Here is a 25,515-nt window from a genome sequence, read left to right on the forward strand (position 1 = left end):
CAGGACCTTCTTGCTGCAAGGCAACAGTGCTACCAACTGCGCCACTGTGCAGCCCGTTGGTCAGCTAACATTAGTTTTAAAAAAAAAATGTACAAGTGACCTTTGATAGATTTTAACTAATGATTTGGAAAACCATGATGAATGCTGCAGTGGATATAGAAACTAACAGTCATCTAAAGATTTTCAACAGGTATGTTATTTACGTTTTTGGCACTAAGAGCCATTATTACCAACGTTTACCCGACGAAACTTAAAACCTGGAACCATTTTTCTTGGTTGTTTGGTTAAAGTGACCCCAAATGGGTTTTTTTTTACTATTTACCACACCAGGCTGTTTAGGTCTGTGACAGAGACAGACGGGGTAGTGGTCCTCTGATTCTGTAGCGGAGAGAACATCCTAACTGATGTACACCACCATCTTCTGGCAACAGAATGTAATTACAGGACCATGGACCACATATATATATACATATATATATATAAATTGGACTCGTGCAGATCATGTCAGAAACATCAAAAACAAGCAAAACATTCCTCTATCCATTGTCTAAACTCGCTTGTCCTTGCTGCATTGAGGGGGTCTTGGTGCCTATGAAATCTATTTAAAATTATGTTTACCTTAGGCTTATCTTATCTTATCTTAATGCCAACATGGTTATTGGTTTAATTCTAAAATAAGAAATATGTTTTTAAGTATTTTTTAATATATACATAAACGTTTTTCTTAATTAATTATATAACCTCACAAGTTTAATGAAGCCACCAACATTTCCCCAAAGCATTTTCTCACTGAATTAGATGTCAGCTATGAAATTGATCTACTATGTCTGTTGTTTCGGTTCATGTGAGTTATGGAGAGCCACGCAGTATGCATAGGGGGCGAACATAGGGAAACAAACACATTTAGTAAAAGAAGAAGAAAGCACTTCCGTTTTAGCCGGAAGAGGCGCCAAAATCGAAAAGTTGTTTTCTAGCAGCGATAGAGCTGGTAAACAAACGAGTCGTCCACACTTTCGGATTTTTCACGTTTTGCTTTAACCCCTTTTAGTAGCTTTGGACTCCTGTTCCAAGATGGAGTCTACCCGAGACTTTTTCTCCAAGCTAAGGAAGATGGCGGTGACTTTAGAGGCAGAAACGGAGAAACTACAGCAAGCTTTTGAGGGCCGAAAAAACGAGGATGGTGACAGCGGTGAGAGAGGGAGCAACAAGCTTTGCTGCTCTGTTCTTACTCCTAAACATGTTCCGATGTGTCTCGCATGTACATACATGTCAATATTGGTTTGTTTCGTTTTAGACACAGCCGTCCGAGCGATGCGAGCATATCATGAAGTGAACAGCGATGTTAGCAGTCTCAAGGTACACCTGGAGCATGATGCACCTGCCCGAGTCTCGGCTTTAACCAACAGATCTGTAACACCAGCTCAGCATCCTACGCCACTAACGTTTGTTTTGTGTAACTACGTGCACTGTAGCTGTGCTAATATATGTTTTTTTTTTTTTTTCGCTTGATAAAAGAAATAATACATTGTCTATGTACAGTTAGTTTTTCTTTGTTTGGTAGAAAAATGTATTTGATGTTCTGAATATATATGTGTGGCAAAAAACCGAAAAAGACAGTCAGGAATGACCTACTTTCTCAAACCACTTTATCGGCAAGAAGCAAAATGCTACTAGTTAGTTAAAGTATCTATAGTTTGACAAAGACATATACTATGAATTTAAATGCCGTCAAACATAATTAGCTTCACTAAAACCCGTGTTTCTTTTACTACATGTAGTTTGCACTTTCCTTCATCTCCATTTTCATTTAAGGTGAAGAGAATAGAATGGTTTCATACTTTTGGAGAGTCCGTTCAGCACACTTCAATAAACAAGTCTTTTCTGCAAATTCATATTTTCCATTAAAAAGTCAAGCAGGAAAATTAAGCTCAAGTTGTAATATATTACATGTAAGTTCATGTTGAATGAAGAATTCTTATTGAAAAACTGGAGGAGATTGTTTATCTTCAAGGCAACAGGACATTCATTTCTTTTAGTGGCTACAGAGGCTCTTGGTTACTAATATGGTTTTTTTTTCTATCTTTCATTTTTCCTGACAAGTAGTCATATAAAAGTCTATAATTACGTGGAGGGCAAACAACTTGGAAATTGTTTCAGTTGCCACGGTGTATGTGCCTGAACTGTTATCTTCCTTTGTTTGAAATTAAAATGCACAAAAATAACAGGGAAATCACCATTACTATAAAATTTCTTTCCAAAGTTAAGAAAATCTTCTAAAAAAATCTTAACCGCGTAGAGGCCAGGCAATTTTAAAAAAAAACACATCTCTTATGTTGGGTAAAACTGACATTTAACACATTAAGACTTATTGGAAAGTGTCATTCTTGACAGTCTAATATTTCTTTATTGTTTGCATAGCCTTTAATTTTCCTATTTGACATAACAGAACTTTAATGAAGCCGAATGAATAAAATGTTTCAATGTTAGTGCTGACGTTCAAAAGTTAGAGCTTCTTATGGTGAATATTAGTTTTTTTCTTTTTATCTGTTAATTTTTAAACATGTATTTATTTATATACTTCTTGCATTGGATCAGTATTTTACCAGTTTCCTTACACATCAAGCTATCTTTATAAACTTGTTGAATTATAATAGTTTTGTATTTTTATGTTTTATGAGCCAAAATGTCCTCTCAACCTTAAGAATTTGGGATTGTGGGGTTTTTTTTCTTCTTCATTCATAATTCTGTCTTTTTAAGCATATTGCTTTTGCACAGAATATATTTAGATGAATGCAGGGGACAGTCATCAGCCTGGAGGATAACATTTATAAAAATCAATGGGTCTTCTGCTGCTCTGTGCTTGTTTAGGTGCAGCTACAAGGGGAGTTGGCTGAGCAAAAACAACGAGAGGAGGAGGTTAGAGGCTTCATTGAGGCCTGTAGAGTGATGGAGCAGAGGGTCTCTAAAGACATCCACACAATCAGGACACACCTGGAAAAATATGGTTACCAAGCTCCATCTGAGGCAGAAACTCCAAACGGTAAGCTTTGATTAAAATCTCATTCCTTCATTGTGCCTTTGAAATGTTTCAAATCTGGAGAAACACCAGTAAGATTCTCTTGACTTGAATTGACACTTTACTCCCCCCCCCTTCCCTCCATCAGACCCAAACGATCAAGAAGCAGAAGAGGATGAAACCAGCTCAGCAACCGAAGAAGACGAAGGCCAGGAGGAGGACGAGCGGACGAACTCCACGTCGCCTCCAAAAGCGGCGGGTCCCTTCGCCGACGTGTTGCGAACCCCTAAGCTCTCCGATTTCGGTCTCTCTGAGTTACAGATGAAGAGAGCTCTGGGTGGAGCAGAGTGGTGCGCCGAAGTTCCTCCCATGCCAGAGTTAAACCTTCCGCAGCCCTCGCTCCGTACGCCCGCGCCACCACCTCTGGCCATGACTCCTAAATGCGCGCTGCGGATGGAAGACGATGACCTGCAGACGCCCCAGATGCGTGATTTCGGCCTCTCAGAGCACACGATGTGTCTGAACAATGACTTCACCGTGGCTCTGTTAAGCAAGAAGCACCTACAGCTTGACAAGTAAAGTCAACTGAATAACGCTAGAAATATCTTCTGATGATGAGCAGGGTGTCCGCGCATTCTTAAAGGGGCAGTATTATGTGTTTTCTGGGCACATAGTGCCATTTTGTAGCACAATCAAGTAACTACGTTACCTTCATTTGTTATAAAAATGCTATATATATATATATATATATATATATATATATATCAAACATGATATATATTTTTTAAACATGATTTAAAAGAATTTTAACTTCCTAATTTGACGCCTTAAAATTGGGCCTCTGTCTCTTTAAAAGCTCCTGCTCTTTCTGAAAGGACGTGATCACAGCATGGCTCCTCTATTAACTCTTTAATAACGTTTTTACCAGCATTGCTCTGAGAAGTGGCTCCTATAATGAGCTCAGCAGTTCCACCAGGTGTTTGCTAACTGCTAATGGCTAGTCTGATGTCATAATATTGCCCCTTCAAATGAGGCAGTACTATACTGCCCCATTTTACATTCTGCAAAATTTACATTTTTGAGCTTTACATCATGTCATAATGTTATCCCCTCATCAAAAAACACATATTGCCTTGATTCTTTCATGCATATTTGAGAAATCCATTAATCTCCCGTGGCAAGCATTCCGCTGTTCAAAACACCCTGGTGGACCTAGCCCCGCCTTCGAGGACGAAACTCCTCCTCAGAGCTGCAGTTACCGAGCTTCCGCCTCACAGAGCATGTTGACATTATGAATGAAATTCTTTGCACAACTATGCACTAATTTGTCTTGGTCTACCATGTGAAATTACTATTAAGTATATAGTATTAAATGCAGGAGTGATATTTTCAACGTCACTGTATTAGTTTCGGTGCTACATGTGTGATTTTCCTCTACAGACCTTCACCAGATTTCCCATCAATTAACGAGGTGATGAAGAGTTTGCAGACTAAAGGTATGAAAGTTTCCTCTGTGCTTCACTGCTGCTGTTATTCTCTGTTAGATGTTTCAGATTAACGAAGCCCTGTTGTGCTCTTGTTACATTTTAGGGAATTAAATTGCTTATTTTCTTATTTAAAAATGAATAAAAATTGTGTTTATTTGTATCTTCTAAAATCGTTCTAATATTGTATTTAAAAAAAGACTTAAATAAAAAAGTGAAATAAAAATCTGCGGAATGTGGCAATTGTCTTTTTGGGTTTTTTAATCCGATTAATCGTCAGAATGATTGATAGGATCAATTATTAAAATAATCAATAGCTGCAGCCTTACTTATGATGTTATCTCTTTTTGTGTTCAGTTAACAATTTAGAGTCTCCGGAACTGCCTGTAGTTTGCACGCCAGGCTTGAAGATAAAAAAGCCAAACGGTCACCTACCGTCACAAGAAACAAGAGACCCAGAGTCCCCCTGTCGCCATGGAAACCTGTCACCAACCCCTGAGGTGCCTGCGTTTGAAACTCCATACGTGAACCGCCTGGTCAGCGGCAAGAAGGTATAAGAATATTTCATGCTTCTTTTACCTTCACTCAGTTTTTAATTGTATTTTTTAAATTTTTTGTTTTTGTAATGTTTCCAGACAGCACAGCACGAGCCAATCAGCTTGCAGGGTGACGGGGATAGTAACATCTTCAAGCTTCAAACGTCTCCCTGTAACGGAAGGAGCGAGTCCAAGCTTGCCCGGGAGAACGATGTGCCAGAAGTGAACTTCTTTGGCGTGGAGGAAAAGGAGATACCAGAGATGCCCAACTTGGAGTCATTTTTGGGCAATTCCCTTCAGACCGTAAGACCTGAATAATAATGTTTTCTCAATAGGCTATCAAAAAGGTGTCACTGCGGTTAGAGCAGCAAGTCGTTTTGTTGCTTTATAGAGTGAGAGATAAAGCATAAATATAAACTAGCTTTCTATGTAAATTTACTCAGTCATATTCTGAATAAATGGAGCAGTTTTGCAAGTGTTGCCACTAAGCAAAATCAGTTAAAATGAGCACAATCATTTCCATTTGGACAACAATCCACAAAGAGATCGATTGACTTCACCGTGGCTCTGTTCAGGAAGAAGCACCTACAGCTTGACAAGTAAAGTCAACTGAATAACGCTAGAAATATCTTCTGATGATGAGCAGGGTGTCCGCGCATTCTTAAAGGGGCAGTATTATCTGTTTTCCAGGCACATAGTGCCATTTTGTAGCACAATCAAGTAACTACATTACCTGCATTTGTTATAAAAATGCTATATATATCAAACATGACTTAAAAGAACTTTAACTTCCTAATTTGACGCCTTAAAATGTAGTTGAAAGGCCACCATTTTGAGAAACAAACATTTAACACCAGTAGGAAGTTTGTCTGCACTTCCTGCCACTTTTGCCTGTTTTCCCTGTCTAAGCTGAATGACTATTATTTTTTTAAATGCTATTTTGATTACAGAGACTTCATAATTAATTTTTAATTATTGTTGTTTTGTTTGTTTTATGTTGTATATTTAAAATGTTTTCTGGTTCCAGTGTCAGATAATTAGAGATTAAAGTTTGATTGATTTTTCAGTATTTTTTTTTTTTTTTTTTTTTACTTGCACTATTATGCCATTATGTTTATTGTATTATTTGAAAATGGTTTCAAAATGACAATATTACCATTTACCACAATAATTTCTGGGACAATTTATCTTCCAGCAAAATTTGTTGTTGTGGCTGGTCCAGTTGCAAAATTTTGCCGATAAGGTCTGGATCTGAACTTTGACAGGGCCACTCAAAACCCTTTCATGATATTTTTATACTTTGATAGAGGATTATTATTTGTTTTTAGTGGATGGAATGAACATTACTTCATTATATTTGTTTAGTAGTTAGGCTCATCCTGAAGGCAATTTGCTTTACTAGATTTTATTTGAGGATATCAAAGGATGGTTTTGTGGATACAAATTCACATGATGCTTTTTGTTTGCGGGGGAAGAGGGGGAGTACACCATTTTTCTTCTATTTTCTAAATATGTGCTACTTTGTGTTGCGACTGTGCGCCATCGGTCTTGCTCAAAAACGACCAGTGACTACCTTCGTGTTCGAAAGCCAGCTGAACAGAACTCTATTAAGTCATGTATTATATTACTCTACATGCAAAAAAAAAAAAAAAATTATAAATTGCATTCAAGCTTAACCAACGGAACGACTTGAACAGAAATGAACTCGTCTGCTTTTATTTGCCGGTGCCGACCTGCAGAACAGTGGCCAGATGCTGACGCAGCAGGTGGGAGAGGACGCAGGCGTGAGCAGGCCGGACCTGGACGGACCCACCCAGGAGTTCAGCTTTGGAACGCCTCGCATCAGGATGACCTACCAGGAGCCCAGCACCCCCGAGATGCCAGACCTCAGCTCGGTCACACAGGATATATGTAAAGTAGGAGTCGCTTCGTTTTCTGCTAAGATTGACAAGCTGTTCTTTTTTTTTTTTTTTAGTAAATTTATTGGATGATAAATTGAGTCTTCTTAACCTACTTTAGTTTCATTTTGCAGCTTGTATCGCAGGTTCAAAGAAAGAAATCTACCTCTGCACATATTGCCTCATCTGTCAGCTCAGAAAAACACAGGTACTGCTTAAGAGTTGTTGCTGTTTTTTTTGTTGTCAAACAAGTTCTGTTTAAGTGATTACAGTGAATTCAGGATTTTAGCAAAGGAACGCAGGTTGCTTTTTCATTTGGGTAGCTTTTCTTTCTTAATAAATGAGATCATCATTTGAAAATCTGATTTTGGATTTGCTGCAGTTTTCTTTGGCTCATTGCTTTTGGTATCTGAAATATCTTGGTGCAGCAAAAAAAAAACAACAACTGCATGACAAATGAACTGCAAGTCACTTGAAGTTGTTTTGTTTATGAATTAAAAAGTACGTAATAATCAATTTTACACTTTTTTTTTTTTTTTACACAGATGTGAATTAAATTTCAAAAAATCATTATTTAACCTTAAAGTAAAAAATAAATGCTGTCATAGCTCATAACATCCAAGTATCTTGATAGACTGTGGAAGTTAATGCTGTGGACAGGAAACATCTCTGGTAGCAGTCAGTGTAGATTCAAATCTGAAGAGGCTTCTGACTGAGGAAGACGGATGTCAGACTGTCGTGAGCTCTACTCATCCACCTCATTTGCTTCTTCCTCTTTAAATCCGACAGTTTTTAAAACAAATTAACATTTTAAATAAGGTTGCTTTTATTTAAACATACCCATTGTTAAATTTGCTTTATTGTTTGTTTATTCAACGCATATTAATGTCTTCTCTTTCCAACATTATCCTCTCGGTCTCGAGGATATTGTAATGCTGCTAATTATCTAGCTGCAATTCTATTCAGGTGCTAAATATAATATAAATATAGGTGCAAATATCACCTGAAACTCTTAGAAAATATAGAAATCACTTTCTTTGAGGGTCTTTTTTCTTCCCCGATAGTCTTGTGTGTTTTATTTCATTGTGACAGTGTTGGCAGATGTTTGTTTTTCTTTTTAAGCTACTAGTTTCTGACGATTTCTTTATTTCTTTCGTCTAGTGCTCCTCCTGCAAAGGGTCTTACTTTGGTTTCCCAGAGCGAGTTTCAGACTTTGCCGTCCTACCTGAGGCTGATGACTCTCAGCAACCTTAACCAGGCTGTCCAAAACATCAACAGATTTACGGCACAACGCCATGGTGAGCAGGAAAGAAAACATATCCTTACAGAGCGTACGCCCACATGTTTTAATTTGGAAATGAAACAAACTTAGAAGTCAAAATGGCTGCATAGTTGTCAGCCAGTGAAGCCTAAAAACCCCACGAATACAGATGCTAACCACCTTTTTAAATTAGCTGTAAGCTATAGTTTTAGGAAAGCGAAACGAGGCGTCCTTTTCCCCGCGTCACGCCGTTTTCTTTGGCGCCCTGTGCAGGAGAAACGAAGGAATTCACGATGGACGACCTGAGGAGGATCATCAGTGTGGGAACCAAGGCTCCTGTGTACATCCTGTGTCTGACGGAGCTCCAGAGGCTGAAGCAGGTGGATGGGGTTCTGGAAGCCGCCGTGTACAAACTGATAACAGGCAACTAAAAACGGCGAGGCGCTGGTTCAGCTGATGGTGTAATCCTTACTGAGGATATAACAACTTCTGTTCACTACAATATAGAAAAGACCGGCACTCTGAAGTGAAGTCCCAAACAGCCAGAAATTGCAGGTTTAGTAGCTTTTTGCACATCTTTTTTTTTGTAAATAGATGTATTCATGATGAGTACGCTTCAGTTGGATGATTAAATGTTTAATAAATATATGCTGCTTATTGTTAATTCACCTGTATGAGCTCCTTTGACTGATAATAGAAATATGGATTATCACGAATAATGGATTAAAAATAGCAAACATAAGCTAGAGATCCATATTTTAATGTTTTTATTTTTATTTTATTTTAATTAGTGGCAGTGAATATACAACTCTTTTTGTGAGTTTATAAAACTTTGGCTTTCATTCCCAAACCTCACAGTGAACAAAGTAAATTAGATTCTGGACGTTTACTCCTGCAGATTTATTACTCTGATTCAGAGAAGAAGACTTAAAAAGCCAACACTTTTTAAATGTTTGGGGATTTTTAAAGATTTTATATTTTCATATATTTTATATTTCATATTTTCATAGCCAAGTTAATTCCAAAAAAAATAAAGTTTCGGTTTTGTTTGGGGTGTGATAAATAGGGAATATTTGGTGGCCTTCCTGCCAGTATGTTGTACAATCTCCATTCTTGATGAAAGGCTTCTGGTGTAAGGAGACAAAAAAGTGCAGCAAACAAATAATTAAGTGGTCCAGATGACCATACATCTGTATCCCTTCCAAAGTAGTCATACACATTAAATGATTCCGTTTGTAAAAGTTAAATGCATTTCATCCGCATTTTTAGCCTGCTATAAAAGAGCCGCTACAAGAGAGAGAATACTAATACTGATCTAGTTGTGATAGTTCTTCGATATAGAGTTTGGGAAATACAAACTGTTCAGTTCGTATTTGCGTAACTATATTTTCCCAAAACCACATAAAATAGATGAGTTTATTTAACATTTTTTGCTTTTCTAAAAACGTCATAAATCAGAATGTAAAAAGCGTGTTTGATCATCAAACTGAAAAAGTTCCACTCTTACAAATTGACTTGTAAAATCTCTCTAGGAAAACAATAAATTCAGCAAATTATGGCGCGTGTGTGGATTGCTGTGCACGAGTCGAGATCGAGTTGCAGTGACGTCGCCCTGGGATTATCCAATCAGATCGAGGACTGCAAACTAACGCCGTTAACGGAACTGTAGTTTTCTTTTTGCTACGCATCCTCCGGTCGGTCACCATTTTTGGGGTCACAGCGGGCAGCAGCGGCCACCTCCACGCCTCACCGTGGCCTTACTATGGTTCACACATGTGTGGTGGCAGGTTGTAAGAACCGACGGACGCCCGGCACCAGACTGTCGTTCTACCGCTTCCCACGGGACCCAGAGAGGAAGCAGCGCTGGGTGGCTGCGGTGAACCGAGCGGGCTGGGTACCGAACGACGGCAGCCGGTTGTGTAGTATCCACTTCATCTCAGGTACGGACGCAGCTCAACTCTTAGTGGGGGGGAAGAAACTGGGAATGGGAGTTTTATCCGAGGGTTTTGACACTCTTTACGTTGTGATGATGGCTGCTAGCTTACAGTGTGAGATACAGAAGTTAGCACAGGGGAAGAGGAAGACCTTCACAGGGCTTGTTTACAAACAGTAGAGAGGAAAAAGTTCGGGTTACGCTCTGCGTACAGTCCAAGTAGTTTACAGAGGATTTCACTTTTAAATTTCATTGAGTTTAATTTTTGAGGGCCTGGTTTTCAGTGCTATTAAAAACAATGCGTTTCAGTTTTTCTTCTTTTTTTTTAGTTTTGCAGTATGAAATTCCAGTTGTGTTCAAAACATTTCAAATATAGTGATCTATATGAAACATAACTATTTTCATTTTATATTTAGAACACTGCAGTGATTTTTTTAACAATGTAAAAAAAAAAAAAAAAAAGTTTCTGAAAAGGAAAAATCTAATTGTATTACAAAATGTAACTGAATTAATGACAGCTAGACTAAAATGTCCAAAGCAAGAATAATCTACAAACACAAATTTTCCACTTTTAAAGCGGCAGTATTATGCATTTTCTGGGCAGATAGTGCCATTCAATAGAACAATTAAATAATTTTGTTACCTCCAGTTGTTATAAAAATGCTGTATATATCAAACATGACTTAAAAAAACCCCAACTTTGCAGTTTGCCTTGAAATTGGGCCTCTGTCTCCTTAAGAAGTTCCTGCTCTTTCTGATAGTCTGTCTTGTGACAGCATTTCTCCAATTACTTATTTTCTGAGGAACATATTTTTAGAAAGAAAATATGTTGCAGGTTCTTTTGGTGGACAAAGTTTTTAATCCAACAGAAAATGAATGACGTTATTACTGCATTATTGATTTTTAACTCATTTAACTGAAAACAGTTATTTATTTTGCTGTTTAAAGACTTGGACAACAATTATTCTGTTGAATAACAAAATGGGACACCAACAATTAGTATTGCTTAAGGGAATAGCCATGTTGAGAGAGGGCTGTCAGAGCTGAAAATGTTTGCTGGTATTGAGTCGCCTCCCAGATGGCAGCAGAGAGAACAACTGATGAGAGAGCTATGCTTCACGCTTCTTTGCAGAGGCAGCGTCTGTAAAAGATTCCTACCAGGATGAGCTTGTGGAGTCCAATGAATTTCTGGGATGTTTTAATTCCTCTAGGGAAGTGTTTGGTCTCTTGCCTCTTTGCAGTGTGCATACCATGCAGTTATAAAGCACCCTCAGCAGAGCAGGGGTTGAAATAGCCTTTAGCAGCTCTGCTAAAGAAAAAGGCAGGGGTAGGGGGTTGGAGTGAACTGCTGTTCAGCTGCTCTTTTTTTCTTTATAGGACAATGATCTGGCTTCTAAATTGTATAAAAAAAACAATTAAAGGGGCAGGATTATGTAAAATTGACTTTTTTGAGCTTTATATTACACAGTTAACATATTCAACTTGGTCCCATATGGAAGTTATGACATGTACGGACCATTGCCTGCATGATTGATGTTACTATAGAACCTTCTGTAAAGCAGCAGTATGATATAAAATCAACTTTTTTTTCAGCTTTACATCGTGTTATAATGCTATTCCCCCATCAAAAACATTTGGAGTGTTGCCTTGATTCTTTCATGCATGTTTGAGAAATCCTTTAATCTCCATGGTAACCATTCAGCTGTGCAAAATGTCTGGTTGGACCTAGCACCACCTTCGAGACCAAGCTCCTCCTCGGAGCTGCCTGTTCCAAGCTTCCACATTACAGAGCAGGCGTCCCTCACCACTCCCCCACTCAGCTCCTTCAGACTAGCCAGCAGCAATTAGCAAAGAGCATGTGCTGAGCTCTTTGTACGAGCGTCTTTTCGGTGAAACATTGGTAAAAACGTTGTTAAAGGGTTAATAGAGGAAGGATGTTGTGATGACTTCCCGAGGGTGGAGTTTCACCAAGAGCAGGAGTTTTTAAAGAGACAGAGACCCAATTTCAAGGTGTTAAGATAGGAAGTAAAATTTCTTTTAAGTCATATTTGACTTAAAAGAAATAAGTAACTATATGAGGGTTATGAAAATGCTGATATGTAGCACTTTCATAACAACTGAAGGTAACATTGTTATTTGATTATGCTTTAAAAAATGTCATTATATACCTGGAAAATACATAATACTCCCCTTTTAAAAACTCTTATTCTAGCAGAAAGATGCATTTTTAGTGCAGATTTATATTAAAGCAATTAAAGATGTTTTTATTAAATTTTTTTTTAAATAGAGTTTCCTTACAAATGTGGAAGGCATTTTTTTGTAACCTTTTAACTATCTTCTGACTGTCCACATCCAGGTAAACAAGTCAAGAATCCACATTCGCCCGATTATGTTCCTTCTGTGTTCACACCAGTTCCCTTCTTCCCAGACATGAAGGAGCCAGGTGCCTTGGAGATCCTGGACAAGCAGGAGGCACGGGTCGAAGCCGCCAATGCTCTGTTGTTCCTCCAGGGCCAGGGCAGCTCCGCGGTGGACGGGTCGAGCCAAGGCCGGCGTCACGAACAGGAGGCGCCGGAGGTTGCTGTGGAAAAAAGCAGGCCTTCTTCCTTCAGCACCGATGAAGACGAGGAGCACGACGAAGCCTCCGCGAAAGACAGGAAGAAAGGAAAGTTTGCCCAGATGTCCGAAATATCCGTAAACTTCGACGACATCTTGAAAGCGCTGAAGAAGGAGAACCGGGCGCTCAGGGAGTCTGTGGAGAAAATGGCTTTGTCTGAGAACGCTTTCAGGAACGACGCGGAAAAGGTCAAGTTCTACACCGGTTTGCCCAACTACTTCGTCTTAGAGACCGTAATGTGGCTGCTGGCGCCGCACATGGACGGGATGAAAAACACGAAGCTGTCAAAGTTCCAGCAGCTCCTGCTGACCCTCATGCGCCTGCGGCTGGACCTCCGCAATCAAGACCTGGGCTACCGCTTCGGGGTGAAAGTCGGCACGGTGGCCAAAACGGTACACCGCATGGTCAACATCATGTCCTCTACTCTGGTGCCGACCGCCGTCTTCTGGCCGTCCAGAGCGGAGCTCCGAAAAAACCTGCCCACTGCTTTGCGCGCAAGCCACCCGGACTGTGCCGTCATCGTAGACTGCTTCACTGTACCCCTCGAGGAGCCGGCTTCGACGGTAACGGAGCACAGACAACGAGAGACGACCCTTCCTCGCTCCGAGGGAATGGCGCAGAGTCACAGCTCGCTAAAGTATCTGATCGGCGTGGCTCCGCAAGGCGTCGTGACTTTCGTGTCGCGGGGCGCGCCGGGAAGCGTCAGCGACAGGAGCCTGGCCGAGCATTGCGGGTTTCTGTGCAAGCTTCTCCCAGGCGACGTCGTGCTGGCCTGCCGCGACCTGGACATCGCGGACTCCGTGGCCGCCCGCGGAGCTCTGCTCCAAATCGCCGGCAAAGGTGAAGCTCGCGCAAGATCGGAGGGCTCGCCGGGGCCCGACGCCGCGTCCGAGACGGTGGTCGTGCAGAGGCACGTGGAGCGGGTGATCTCCATGGTGAAGCAGAGGTACACCATGCTCACAGGACCCGTCGAGAGCCCCTTCAGCACCGCCTGCGAGCGCACGTCCAACCTCTCAACCTTTGATAAGATTGTGCAAGTCGCTTGTGCCTTAAACAACCTGTGTATCTCTGCTGCTCCGCTTGAGTGACTCGTACAGAAAGCAATGCACCACTAAATGCTGCTCTCCTAACTTTTTACTGTTTCAGACTTCCTGTCACGTGTCTAGTAGGAAAATTACATTTATTTTCACCAAATCCCAATTCAGTCACTCTTGATTAAAAACACTATTCTTGAATGTGGCACTAACAATTACTGACATGTTAAGTCGAGGAATGCAACCTTTAGTTTGGCGAGTAGAGGTGGTCCGCATGGGTCTTGTTTTTCAAACAGTGCCACTTTCATACATTTCATACTGTTTAAAGTCCCTTTAATAAAATGCCACAGAAGGCTCAGGAGTGGGCAGAGCCAGGAGTGAAGTCATCCCTTCATTCCCTGTTTTGGCACATCACCACTATTTGTTTTTGTTTACAAGACGCACAGTTGGCTCTTATGAAAGGGACATGATGAAAACTAGAGAAAACCGTTATAAAAGGAACACAAGTCAACTTTTTTGTGTAGCACATTTCAGCCACAAGGTAATGCAAGGTGCTTTACGTGGTGAAAGTATCACATTTTTTCAAATGTCATCATGAGAAATCATTGTCTTAAAAATTGCTGTAAAGACTTCAGATGATCTATGCTTTTCCAATTATTATTAATCAAGATTTTCATCAGAGTAGACTTAAGCCAGAAGACTTGAATGGTCTTGAAGGTTGACACAACAACAGATGTGTTTTGGTGCTAATGCATTGAATGATTCATAACTAACAACAGTATCTTAAAGTCTACTGTCTAAGCTAGAGGGAGCCAGTGTAGGGACTTTAGAGCTGGGCTGAGGGTTTTTATGCAGACCTGTTAGGACACGTAGGCCTGTTACAATAACACATTTTGCTGGACAATAAATTGTCCCAGAAGTTATTACGTTCAGCAATAATAATGTTGCTATGAGATCATTTTTGCGTAATGTAAAAGCAAAGACATAATAATGCGAGCACACTTGTCAAAGATGAAAAGACTGTAAATTCTAATGAACGTTTTACACTGGAACTAGAAGACATTTTAAATATCCAAAATAAACGAACAGGACTACAGAAACAACAAATAAAATGGATTAGGACGTAGAAAGAGACACGAGAAAAACAATCATGCAATTGCAAATTATTGAGCTTGATTTATGGCTTATTGTGGCGAGTCTAAAGACACTTTCACTCATCAATTCAACTAAAAATAAACATGTGGATGAATTTCTCTTGATCATTAGTCCTTTAATCCAAGAAAAGTTCTTTGGGTGATAGAAGACTGACTTCGTAACTGTCTTTATGTGTTTCTGAAGGTTCAGATTTTGGACCTGATCACTAATTTCTAGCTTTAATAGCTGACTCCTGATTGGTCCAAAAACGTTCGTTGAAAGTAAAGTTGCTACTAGCCCAGAGAAATATTACAAAGTCCAGCCATTTAGCCAGCTAATATTAGCTTCCAGTTTTACTCCACGAGGAGCACAACTGTAAATTAACGATTCATATTCTGCATTGCAAACACTTAAAAAAAATTGTTTTAACTAAACACAGCAAGTCTTTACTCTATATTTTGCTTTTAGTCTTCCACCTCTTGTGTTCGTCTCGAGATCAATTTGTTAAAGCTGACACTGACACATTTCACACGACTATTTGTGATGGAGGTGGCGTTTAATTCCAGGTTTTACTAAGTAGCTTTAATTGAAAAATTTATTTTATAACGAATTGTCATGAGTGTGAAACGATTTACGCTCCTAACTGTAAAAGTATCGATGTCATTTTAGTATCAAGTAACAGGATGAAATGCAACTGCTCCCTTTTCACCTTGCTTTAGATGTTTGTGTGAGTGCGGTGAAGCCACGATATCTTCCATCAAGGTTTTCATAGACGACTTATCGTAGTCACTCGCTGCTGCAGAGAATAACCTGCATCGGTTAGACCACATGGTTATCGCCTTATCGTGTGCAACACTGGAAAAGAGCAGAGAACTCGGTGCAGATTTACAACACACTTTAATGTCCAGCATGTGTGTGGTCCTTTGGAAAAGTGTAGCCTCAGCTGATGTTGTTTCTGTGTCTAGATGTGCTTATCTCAGCATTTTCACTGATAATGGCAGGTCAGTTTTGTAACTACGGAGAACGTCCCTCTAGGAATGATGGGCACAAACTAAAATCACCCTCTGACCTACAGTGCCTTTCAAAAGTGTTCATATTTTGTACCGTTACATTTTATTTTATATTTCTTGTTGCTTCTTTCAAACAGTGACTTCCTTCTCCCCACTGTTTTCACAGAGAGTGAGTTTGTGGAGTGAAACATTAGTAGTCATCCCATCAACAGATTCTCCTTCAAAAACGGATTTAATTACAAGAGGTGGTGTTGTTGTTTTTGTTTGTTTGTCATGGAATAAGTGCATTGAATTTCCACAACAGAATGACACTAAAATTACCTGTCTTTTTTTTATTTATTTTTTTAAATCTGCTATTTTTCTTGTCATTAGGTTGGAAACTACTTTAAAGCTGCGGTATGTAACTGTTATTTGAAAAAAAAAAAGTGTATTTTATTTAAATTTTTGCTAATTTTTAAAAACTCACAATGTTGTGGTGCGAGACATTCTGTGAAAAATGTGGAGTCTAGTGTTATCTAGAGTCTAGCCTAGTGTTATTTTGACCGGAAATAGCACTATTTCCGGCCAAAAACAACCAATCAGAGCCAGGGGGAGAGCGTGTTGGCGCCGTCAGTCATGCTGGTGAACGCGCTGCTAAATGTGCTAAAGCGGAGGAAGCACTCACAGCTCCAGGAAAACTGTTCATCCACCGTTTACGGTGGCCATGCTAACTAGCCTTAGCATTCGTGACAGGCTCCACTGCTGGGAAGACGCTGTAGCATGACAGCACCTTCGCAGGCATGATTGACAGCGCTGCGACATGATTGACAGCGCTGCGACATGATTGACAGCGCTGCGACACTTCTCGTGGTTCTGATTTGTCATTTCTGACTGGGTTATTTCTGCAGGTTAGCGCTGGAAGAAGACAGAAGAGCTTGATTTCTAATTTTTTTTCATGACATAGTGACAATTTAAACAAATGCAAAAAACGTTTCTGAAAGTTAAATACCACAGCTTTAAGGGGTATAAAAACGTCTTCAAGGCAACTTTTTTTTTTTTCTTTTTTTTTTTTTAAGCTTCCTTTGAGCATTTTCAGTGCAACTCTGAAAGGACTTTTTTATTTTTTTTGGGGCGGGGGGCAGTCCTCCTTTGCAGAAGTTAAGCTAGACCAGAACATAATCTTTTAACGGTGATACTATTTTAAGGCTGTTGGTAAAGTTGCATATTTGAGTCCTGCGACGGTAATGAGGGACATTTTTTATTATATCTGAGTTGCTTTGGTTATACACTGTAATTAGGGAGCAGAACAAAGCACTCAGCTCTGAAATGTGTTGTCCATATTGTAATTCCTGCAGTCAGACTGCATTAAACAAGTAAATTAAATGTCGTCCTTTCTTTTATGTAAATTGTCTCCCCAAATATCGAGATGGCAATTTTATTGTCTTGTTTTATTTAGCTGTATGTTTTGGGGTTTTTTTGTGGCATAATTTGACAAAGGATATTTTAAGGAGGAAAAGACTTTTTTTTTCTTCTTCTTCTGCCAAACACATGAACTTCAGCAGGGAATGCATGTGAAATAAATTTTCAAAGGTTTTAGCCACAGTGTTAGCTAATAATTAGCTGTAACTAGCTGGTTCGGGCCACGCACATTAGTTACAGTTGAGTAGTTCAGTTGAGACATGTGGTATGAAGACCTGCTCTTCATGGTACCTAATATTTAAAAAAAACAGAAAACTTTTGCATTTCTTGTGCCTTAGTTTGTGAAGACGTTGCAGATCATTCTGTTTTCTACAGATAGCTAGCTTTGTACCCTTTTTAAATATTTGCTCAACTTTGGCATCCATTCTTAAATTGCATTACTTGTTGTTGTCCACTGACGCAATGTGTGCGTAATCCTCTTGGTTGACTAGACACCGCGTTTATCTTTGGTAATTCTTGTTGGAAAACGTCTAGAAATCCAGGATTAGAACGGGTTTCATTCTTTTGTTCAGGCTTTAAAATGGATTTGGAAAGATTTTTCACCCGATGCTGGGGCCTCTCTGGCTGACTCGGTCCAGTTACTGAGTTTCAGGAGGTGGTAGTTCGTAGGCAGAAGCAGTTTTGGGCTCAGAATGTGCATCTGCTCACATCTGTGCACCTCGAGCTGTCTGCTCAAGAGGGAGATACTGGGGAAAGTCTGTCATATACTTGAAAGACCAGTTTTCATTCAGTTTCTGTAAAGGGGGGGGGGGTTGTGGTTTCTAGAAACACCATTTTTTCCTGGTGAGCTAGTTTCAAAATAAAAGGAGCTTTTCCAATCGAATTGAACATGTTCATGCTGTACCCTTTCTGTACTGACTGTATGCGCTTCCTTGTTGAAGTTTAAAGTTTCACCCTGACTCCTCTGATGCGGCCTCCGTGACTGAAAATTAAAGTTTGGCACAATTCTGCATATGCCTTTTCAAAACTGCGTTTTTATTTTAGAAGTGCGTTTGTGCTCCTCTTTTGTGTTTGGTGAAACAAAAATATGTTCAAGAGGCGTGGACTTCTCAGTGTCCTGTTGTCTCTGACAGATAGGTAAATGTTCCCTGTGTGGCCGAAATGGAGTGACTGAGTAATGTATGGATTTCTTTTAATTTATGAAAGAGAAAACAAATGCTTGTGGAGGCTCCACCTTGAGGATGTGCGGCCAGATAGGAAAAAATGAAGAAGGCCAACTCTAACGGTTAATTTAAAATGAAATAGAGGCGTTCATTAAAGAAACCTTCAGACTCCCACTTCTGTCCTGCTAATATTATTCTGTTAAGCAATTGCATAATATAGTGCATATGACACAGATAATCTGTGTCAGATTATCTGACACAGACAAAATAGTCTTAAAATAGACAAGGTTATAAAAGTGTACAATTTAATCCAAGTTCAATGTAAAATTCATTCCAGTAATTCATTTAAAAATAAGGTTTTGTGTTTTTTAACTCCCAAAATGATCATTTTTCTATGCCAATGTAGAAAGATTGAATGTATTTATTTTATTTGAGCAATTTCAAAGTACATGTGAAATATATATATATATATGAAAATCTGAAACAGAACACAGTAGAAAACCAAATCTGTTAAAAATAAGTAGAAATATTTTCACCGAACTATCTACTCACACTTTATAACATTCCCCTTTTATTATTATTCACTGTTTAAAACGTTTGTATGTTTCAAATATCACTACGCCGTGTCTGGCTGAAGGATTGTCATTTAACGACGGCAAATTATAGGCGGAGTGAATGTTTCTCCTAATACAAGATCTCTGCTCCGGTGCTGACGTGCGTTGGTCCGTCACGTGACCTGTGGAATGTTAACAATGCAGCGAGTGTCCAACTTTGTGCTGCATTTCTGATCCTGCCTGGAGTCTAGGCAGAAAATGGAGGCTCATTTCATCACATTTAGCCCGCTGCTCCGTCTTCGCCGACCTCCTCCGCTCCGTGTTCGCACTTAGCCGCCGTCAGAAGTCGACTTTTAACGGAATTTGCACCCGAGTCTTGACTTTTTCCTTATTCCTATTATCACATGGTAAGTTGAGAGTTACTTTTTCAGGGAAGGGGAGTGGTGGTGTGACATATTTCGCGACTCGTTGCTAAAGTAATGCCTTCGTTGAGGATGTGGTACGGTTTAAGAAAGTAAAGCGTGTTTTCAGTGGGTTTTAAGCCTGTTCGGGGGCTACCAGAACAGCCTCCATTTTTTTTCCCAGTAGTGGAATGTGTTGCTTCGCTCAGCCCCCTCTCGTCCCCCTCCAGCCCTGCCCGGGGTACAGTGGAGAAGGCTACGGGGCTTCCTAAAACCTCTCATATCGAGGGTACCGAAGGCAAGAAACAACCCCCACAAAACCCACCTATGTTTTTTTTCTTTTTAAAAAGAAAAAGAAAGTCCGGGACACAAATGTAGAGATTACAATAAAGTATAAACAGTTTTTGTGAACAATCTACTTGTTTAGTAACACTAAAGTGAATCGATATGCAAAAATGTTGAATATCAAATCTTCCTTCAATCGCTGTTCAGCTTTAACTTAATGCTACCTTCCAATGAACATGACACCTTGCTGGATTAAAATAACCTCACTTAATTGTAATTTATTGTTGCTTTTTTTGAGCCAGTAGTTGTATTGTGTAGTCTTCTCCCACTCAGACATGTTGTGTTTGTGTTTAATGGAGCTGGGTCGGGTCACATCTGTACTTGTTGGAGCTGAGCAGCAGTAGAGTGCCTCTGCAGCAGCTTCCCCTGAGGTTTACAGGTAGCCTGTCAGAGAGCATCCACAGGAACCACTGAGCTCTTCAGTGTTTACATACGGAGGCTGAGGCTGCCTCTGCTCAGATGTGTATTGTGAAATTGGGACTGAAACTGAAACAATCAATCAGTCCCTCCTGGCTCTCAAGCTTTTTTTTTTATACAGTTACCATCCCTGTAATAACTGCATTTGAAAGCAATCGTATTATAACTGACTTTGCCAGTTTGGTGCATCTTTTATCATAACAATTAGACTTTTCCTGGCATGTACTGATGTTTGGTTTAAGGTTCAACCTGCCACATACTTTTTCTTTTCTTTGTGGATGTGATTTTTTTTTTTCCAAAAACATCTAATTTTTACTTATTTCAGCGTACGTCTCGGTGGTTGTTTTGTTTATATTTTTTAAAATGGCTGTCGTGTGTCAACGCCATTGGAGGGACACTTGGTCCAATCCAATCTCTTAACAGGCGGATTGATGCATCTCTTGTTACCGTTTTCACAAAAACAGACTTTCTCACTGCATGACAGGTCGCAAGATGCTGTTTTTCTTTTATTTATCCAAGTTTAAAGTTTTAAAAATAATCTGATGAACCCAGAATTCCATGTGAGGAGATGCGGCCATTTTTTAAAAAATTTTCCCAGCCATCTATTTTCTTCCGCTTATCCGGGGTCAGGTTGCGGGGGGAGCAGCTTAAGAATTTTTTTTATTTATTTATTTTTTTGCTGACCCCAACTTCAAAATCCATCATGGCTACCTTTTAAAATAGTTAATTTTTTATATTTTATTATATTTGTCACCCAACAACACATATACAAACTGCACCAACCTCCTTTAGTGAGCATGTTGCTCCATCGTTTAAATGTACCAAATGCAAAGAAATGCGCTATTAGCTTGAATCGCTAACTTCATCTAGCTTTGCTACTGAGTGTATTTGTTAAAATGCTCTAAGTAGATCTGGACCAGAGCGAATTGATTGCTAGATTTAAGTTCTGATGATGACCCAAGTACCACCAGTGGCTCTTACACCACAACTTGAGAACCGCAACGTTGGTTTAATTCTCAGTGTTTTTATCGTGAGATGAACACGATGTGTCCACATCTGTCTGCTCTGCTCGGTTCTCTGGCTGTTTCTGTCTTCTTCACATCCCACAATGCAACAGAAGCAGAGATCCTGGAAATGATCTTGTTTAAATATTTTTGACAGCCATGCAGGTTCTTGAATATTTGGACTGAGACTGCAGTTTTTGTCTTTTTTTTTGGACTGCGTCAATACATCAAAACTTAAGACATCCACTTCTTTTAGCTTTGTGAGTTTTAACCATTTACAGCACATGTGTCAAACTCCAGTCCTTAAGGGCTGCTGTCCTGCAACTTTTAGATGCGCCTCTGCGGCACCATATCCAAATAGAATAATTAGGTCATTAAGGCTCTGGAGAACTGATCTACACAAGGAGGAGGTAATTAAGCCATTTCATTCCAGTGTTTTGTACCTGTGGCACATCTAAAAATTGCAGGACGTTGGCCCTGGAGGACTGGAGTTTGACACCCCTAATTTTCAGCCAATGCTCTTTGACTAACATTGACACCTAGTGGCAACTATGTAAACTGCAACAAAAGTGGAGTCATGGGGAGTTTGTTTTGTGGTCTTGTTTAAAAAAAAAAAAAGAGTTGCCACTATGCTACTGTAATTATTTGAAAAAAGACTCGAGGTATCATTTTATGTGACGATGAGCTTTGGGATGTCTGCATTAAATGTGAAAATATGCCTGCATGTAATATTTTTTTGTTTTGTTTTCTTTGCTTGTGGATATTTTTCTTTTCCCTCTCACCTGCATCCAGGTTTAAGTCGTCTGTTTGTGTTTTTCGCTCTTTGCTAAGTTTGAGGGTCTGTATTTTGGTCAGCAATACAGGACGTCCCATGGTTGCGGCGTGGTATTTTACTTGTAGTTACTTGTGGAATGGAACGCTCATCGCTCGGACACAGGACTTAAAACATCGCAGGAATGGAGACAAGAGATCCTGGAGATTAGGAGGAAGAGAGTCAGGGGGGCATTTATACCGCTTAGCCCCAGATTACTCCACCAACCGGCCATTCGGCGAAGGCAGAAAAAAAAAAAACTAATCAAAAGAAAAAGTTTTTTTTGTTTGTTTGTCCAGAGTTTATCTGTGCAAACAGTGAGGGCAGTGTCCTTCTCAGAAACGGCCCAGAGGGATGTAGACTGCTAGGGAGGCGGAGAAGAAGGGGTGGGTGTGTACTCTGGAGCTTTTTATGTTTGACCGCTGCATCTGCTGGGGTTGTTGCTCCAGGCAGTGGCAGTATGGCTGATATATTTATAAAAAGGAATAATATTTTCCGTGTGTCTGTGCACATTATCGCAGCGTGGAGTTTCTTTACGGTTTAGGACACCGCAGAAACCGTTTTACCACAGCCTCAGTTCCTGTTTCAAATATCCCGATCTGATGTTACACTGAGGTAACGTTATTTATTTATCTGTTCATCTGAATCAGGTGTGTTAAAGCAGGGAAGCATCTAAAGCATGCAGGACGGTGTGCCTTAAGGATCAGGGTTGGGAAACACTGCTGTCATAAAAAATTAATATGGGTAAAAGTAATAATAGAAATTAAACATGAGTTAGAATAATACCAGTATTTATTTAAAATAAACTCATTTTCATCTGTTTTTGCTCGAGTCATTTCAGTAAGTTTGGAAATGTCACAATCTACTTTGTCACAATCTTTTTAAGTGCAAAAAAATTCATAAGATGGATTTGTCATTATTTTCACTTGTTAGTTTAATTAAAGGCTTTTGTTTTCTTTTACTTTATCAGGAGTACCGTGATCAACAATTTCAATCCTTCCACAAATACATGATTGTCGAAAGTAGTTCTGCTTTTGCTCACTTAGCACCCCAACTCTCCACTGAAGAATTAAAAATAACTAATTTTCAACTTTGAAGCTTTTTAAATTTTATTTCACCTTCAATCGCCCTAAATGCAGACATTTCTCAAGAGTAGAATTTTTTTTTTAAGAATGTCATGTAGTTTGGTGGTGATGTACTTGGATGAAGAAGGTAATAAAACTTGCATTGCTTTATGATTAATAAAAAAAAATTATAGGGAGGATTCCTATGATGTTTTAAAAAGTCTAGAGAAGTACCAGTTGTGGATAAATATATAAAGAAGAAATTAAATATGATAAGAAGTTTCCCACAAATGCATTTTATAGCTATAATATTACAATATTTTATTGCTTTTAACATATTGACCACAAATTGTTAAAAGAAAAAGCAGACTTTGGACTGTCTTCAGTCTGGGTTTCCATTGGAAACAACATGGTTCATAAAGATGGTTTGGTTAAGATTCTAAACAGAGGAGCAAAACTGCAAATATTTGAGCTTTTACAAACCAAATAATGGAACCAAAGTTCAGATTGCTTTAAGGGATCTCCATTAAATGTAGGATTATCCAGTAATTGGACAAGTTCAAGTGGTGTAGATAGGAATTAGAGCTGATCTAAGTCTGTTCACAGGATTCCAGAAACCAGCTGGGACATGTTCATATAGTTACTTCAAACCTGTCCGGCAACGTGATACTCATATTGTTTCACAATTGGAACATACAGAAGAGACACGACTGATGTATAATTACCTGATCTGAAATCTGCATAATAAACTGAGACATGAGTCTGGTAAGGTCTAATGTACTCCATCTTGTGTTAGAGTATACATTATTAAGTGTTAATAAACTGGTATTTCATCACCCATTTATGCATAGGTTTTCTTTTGGTTGTTTTTAAAAATGGTCAAAGTAATGAAGTGGTGGTTTTACAGCTTAAACACGTTAATAAACCCCAATATGAGCATTTATTATTACTGGCCTCTTAAATGTTGAGGATTTCCACCATCGTGATCTAATCCTTGTGATTATTCCAATGTTGAGAAACAAGAATGTCTTGATGCAGGAAGTCTCCGTTCTGCCTGTGGAAATACCTCCGGCTCATCATTTATTCCCACATGTCAGCATAATAGTCAGATAAAATTCTTTGACTGCTCCACCTGTCAGCCATCTTCAGACAGAGCAAAACCCATTAAAACTAGTATCATGAATGTGTCTGCGATGCTGCCAGAGGGGGATTTTTTTTATCCAGGACTTTCTCTTTTGTCTTGAGATAAATCAGTTTGGCGTTTGGGAAACCAATCTGTCAGCTAGAGGGCTGGAGGAGATCATTGATGTGAAACTCAGCCAAGTGAATCCCGAAGAAAAGAGAGGCATTAAATTTAACAAAAGCAAAGCTGTATGGGATAGTTGAATCACTTTAAGTGAAGCTCATTAGCTTTAGATGATTTCCTTGAACACAAAAGTTTGGCTGATGAAACATGTCCCGTATTCAGACCCAAATCACACTGATCAGTCCATCATGATAATAACCCATTCCAGCATCGCTTTACAAGGCTTATTCCACTTCTGAATTCTTATCAAATACATGTTGTAAATAAAGTATTTTTATTTTAAAATGACTCGAGTAAATACGAAAGTGCAGCTTTCAAATTCATTCCTTTATCAGGTTAACAATAGCTATCCAAACCAACTTTTCCCAGTGTGAAAGTAATAACTCCTAAGCCTAGTAAGTGGAGGCATTGATATTGAGTTTTTGCTAAATCGATCACCGTGAAGGAACTTTTGGCCTTTCTTCTTTGAACAGCCCACAAGTTCTCAATTGGGTTCAGGTCAGAGGAGGGTTGGGGTTGTCCGGCATAAAAATCATTGTCTTTTTGAAAGATGTTGACTTTTTCCCATTCCACTGCTTGAAGAAAGTATTGCTAAAGCCTGGTAGTATGTTTGGGAGTTGATTTTGAGTCCATCTTCAACCTGAAAGTCTCCTACTAACCCGTCTTTAAAAATACTAGCCTATAGCAATACCCCACCTCCACCTTGCTGGCGTCTGACTCAAAGTAGAGCTCTAGTTCTGATCCACCCAAAGGCCGTCCATCTAGTCCGTTAAGAGTCACTCTCACCCATAAAACCTTTGAAAAAGCTGTCAAATATTTCTTGGCCCAGTCTAGACAGTTCAGTTTAAGTGTCCTGTTCAGAGGCGTTGGGATTTCAGCCTTCCGTACCATGGCCATGTTTCTGAACTCTGAAGATTTTCTAGTTATTCCACTTAAGTTGCAATTATGGAATGAGACAGAGGTGAAAGATGTTGGCTTTCTGGTTGTCATCATCATCTTAAGTCTTGATTCTTCTCATTTCCTTGGCAGATATTTTCTTTCTTTCTCAACACATTTCTTGGGACCCTCGTCGACTATTTGCAGCAAAATGTTTGATGGTTCTGTGATCACACCCCATTCTTAGCAATTT

The 25,515-nt window shown here is 39.4% G+C and overlaps 3 protein-coding genes across 4 annotated transcripts in view; all 3 read left to right on the forward strand.

Moving 5' to 3' along the window:
• Window positions 1–920: 920 nt before the first annotated feature.
• On the forward strand, window positions 921–8,859 carry ska3 (spindle and kinetochore associated complex subunit 3). Its single transcript, XM_028021991.1, has 11 exons — window positions 921–1,189; window positions 1,295–1,356; window positions 2,869–3,040; window positions 3,165–3,591; window positions 4,457–4,512; window positions 4,858–5,051; window positions 5,136–5,339; window positions 6,776–6,952; window positions 7,069–7,142; window positions 8,096–8,232; window positions 8,469–8,859. Exons 1-11 carry the CDS (start codon window positions 1,072–1,074, stop codon window positions 8,624–8,626), a joined length of 1,779 nt encoding a protein of 592 aa, XP_027877792.1. The 5' UTR covers window positions 921–1,071; the 3' UTR covers window positions 8,627–8,859.
• Window positions 8,860–9,850: 991 nt separating this feature from the next.
• LOC114147689 (uncharacterized) lies at window positions 9,851–18,333 on the forward strand. 2 transcript variants are annotated; one of them, XM_028022245.1, is made up of 2 exons: window positions 9,851–10,135; window positions 12,485–18,333. In XM_028022245.1, exons 1-2 carry the CDS (start codon window positions 9,958–9,960, stop codon window positions 13,831–13,833), a joined length of 1,527 nt encoding a protein of 508 aa, XP_027878046.1. In that variant the 5' UTR covers window positions 9,851–9,957; the 3' UTR covers window positions 13,834–18,333. The 2 variants fall into 2 exon arrangements, with proteins under 2 accessions (XP_027878046.1, XP_027878047.1); XM_028022246.1 differs by having other exon boundaries at window positions 12,557–18,333.
• Window positions 18,334–19,008: 675 nt separating this feature from the next.
• The window catches only part of lats2 (large tumor suppressor kinase 2), a 31,393-nt gene continuing 24,886 nt past the window's right edge, over window positions 19,009–25,515 (forward strand). Inside the window, exon 1 of the mRNA XM_028022244.1 lies at window positions 19,009–19,445. The gene's annotated coding sequence lies outside the window, so the exon portion shown is untranslated. The remainder of the gene's footprint in view (window positions 19,446–25,515) is intronic.

This window comes from Xiphophorus couchianus, chromosome 7 (genome assembly GCF_001444195.1).
Source record: "Xiphophorus couchianus chromosome 7, X_couchianus-1.0, whole genome shotgun sequence".
NCBI classification, from domain to species: Eukaryota; Metazoa; Chordata; class Actinopteri; order Cyprinodontiformes; family Poeciliidae; genus Xiphophorus; species Xiphophorus couchianus.

Excerpts from the sequence above, each read along its gene's own strand:
- ska3 (XM_028021991.1), top strand. The coding sequence starts at position 1,072 with ATGGAGTCTACCCGAGACTTTTTCTCCAAGCTAAGGAAGATGGCGGTG. Across the intron at positions 6,953-7,068 it reads TCACACAGGATATATGTAAA|CTTGTATCGCAGGTTCAAAG; the intron begins GTAGGAGTCGCT and ends TTCATTTTGCAG. Across the intron at positions 8,233-8,468 it reads ATTTACGGCACAACGCCATG|GAGAAACGAAGGAATTCACG; the intron begins GTGAGCAGGAAA and ends CGCCCTGTGCAG.
- LOC114147689 (XM_028022245.1), top strand. The coding sequence starts at position 9,958 with ATGGTTCACACATGTGTGGTGGCAGGTTGTAAGAACCGACGGACGCCC. Across the intron at positions 10,136-12,484 it reads TAGTATCCACTTCATCTCAG|GTAAACAAGTCAAGAATCCA; the intron begins GTACGGACGCAG and ends GTCCACATCCAG.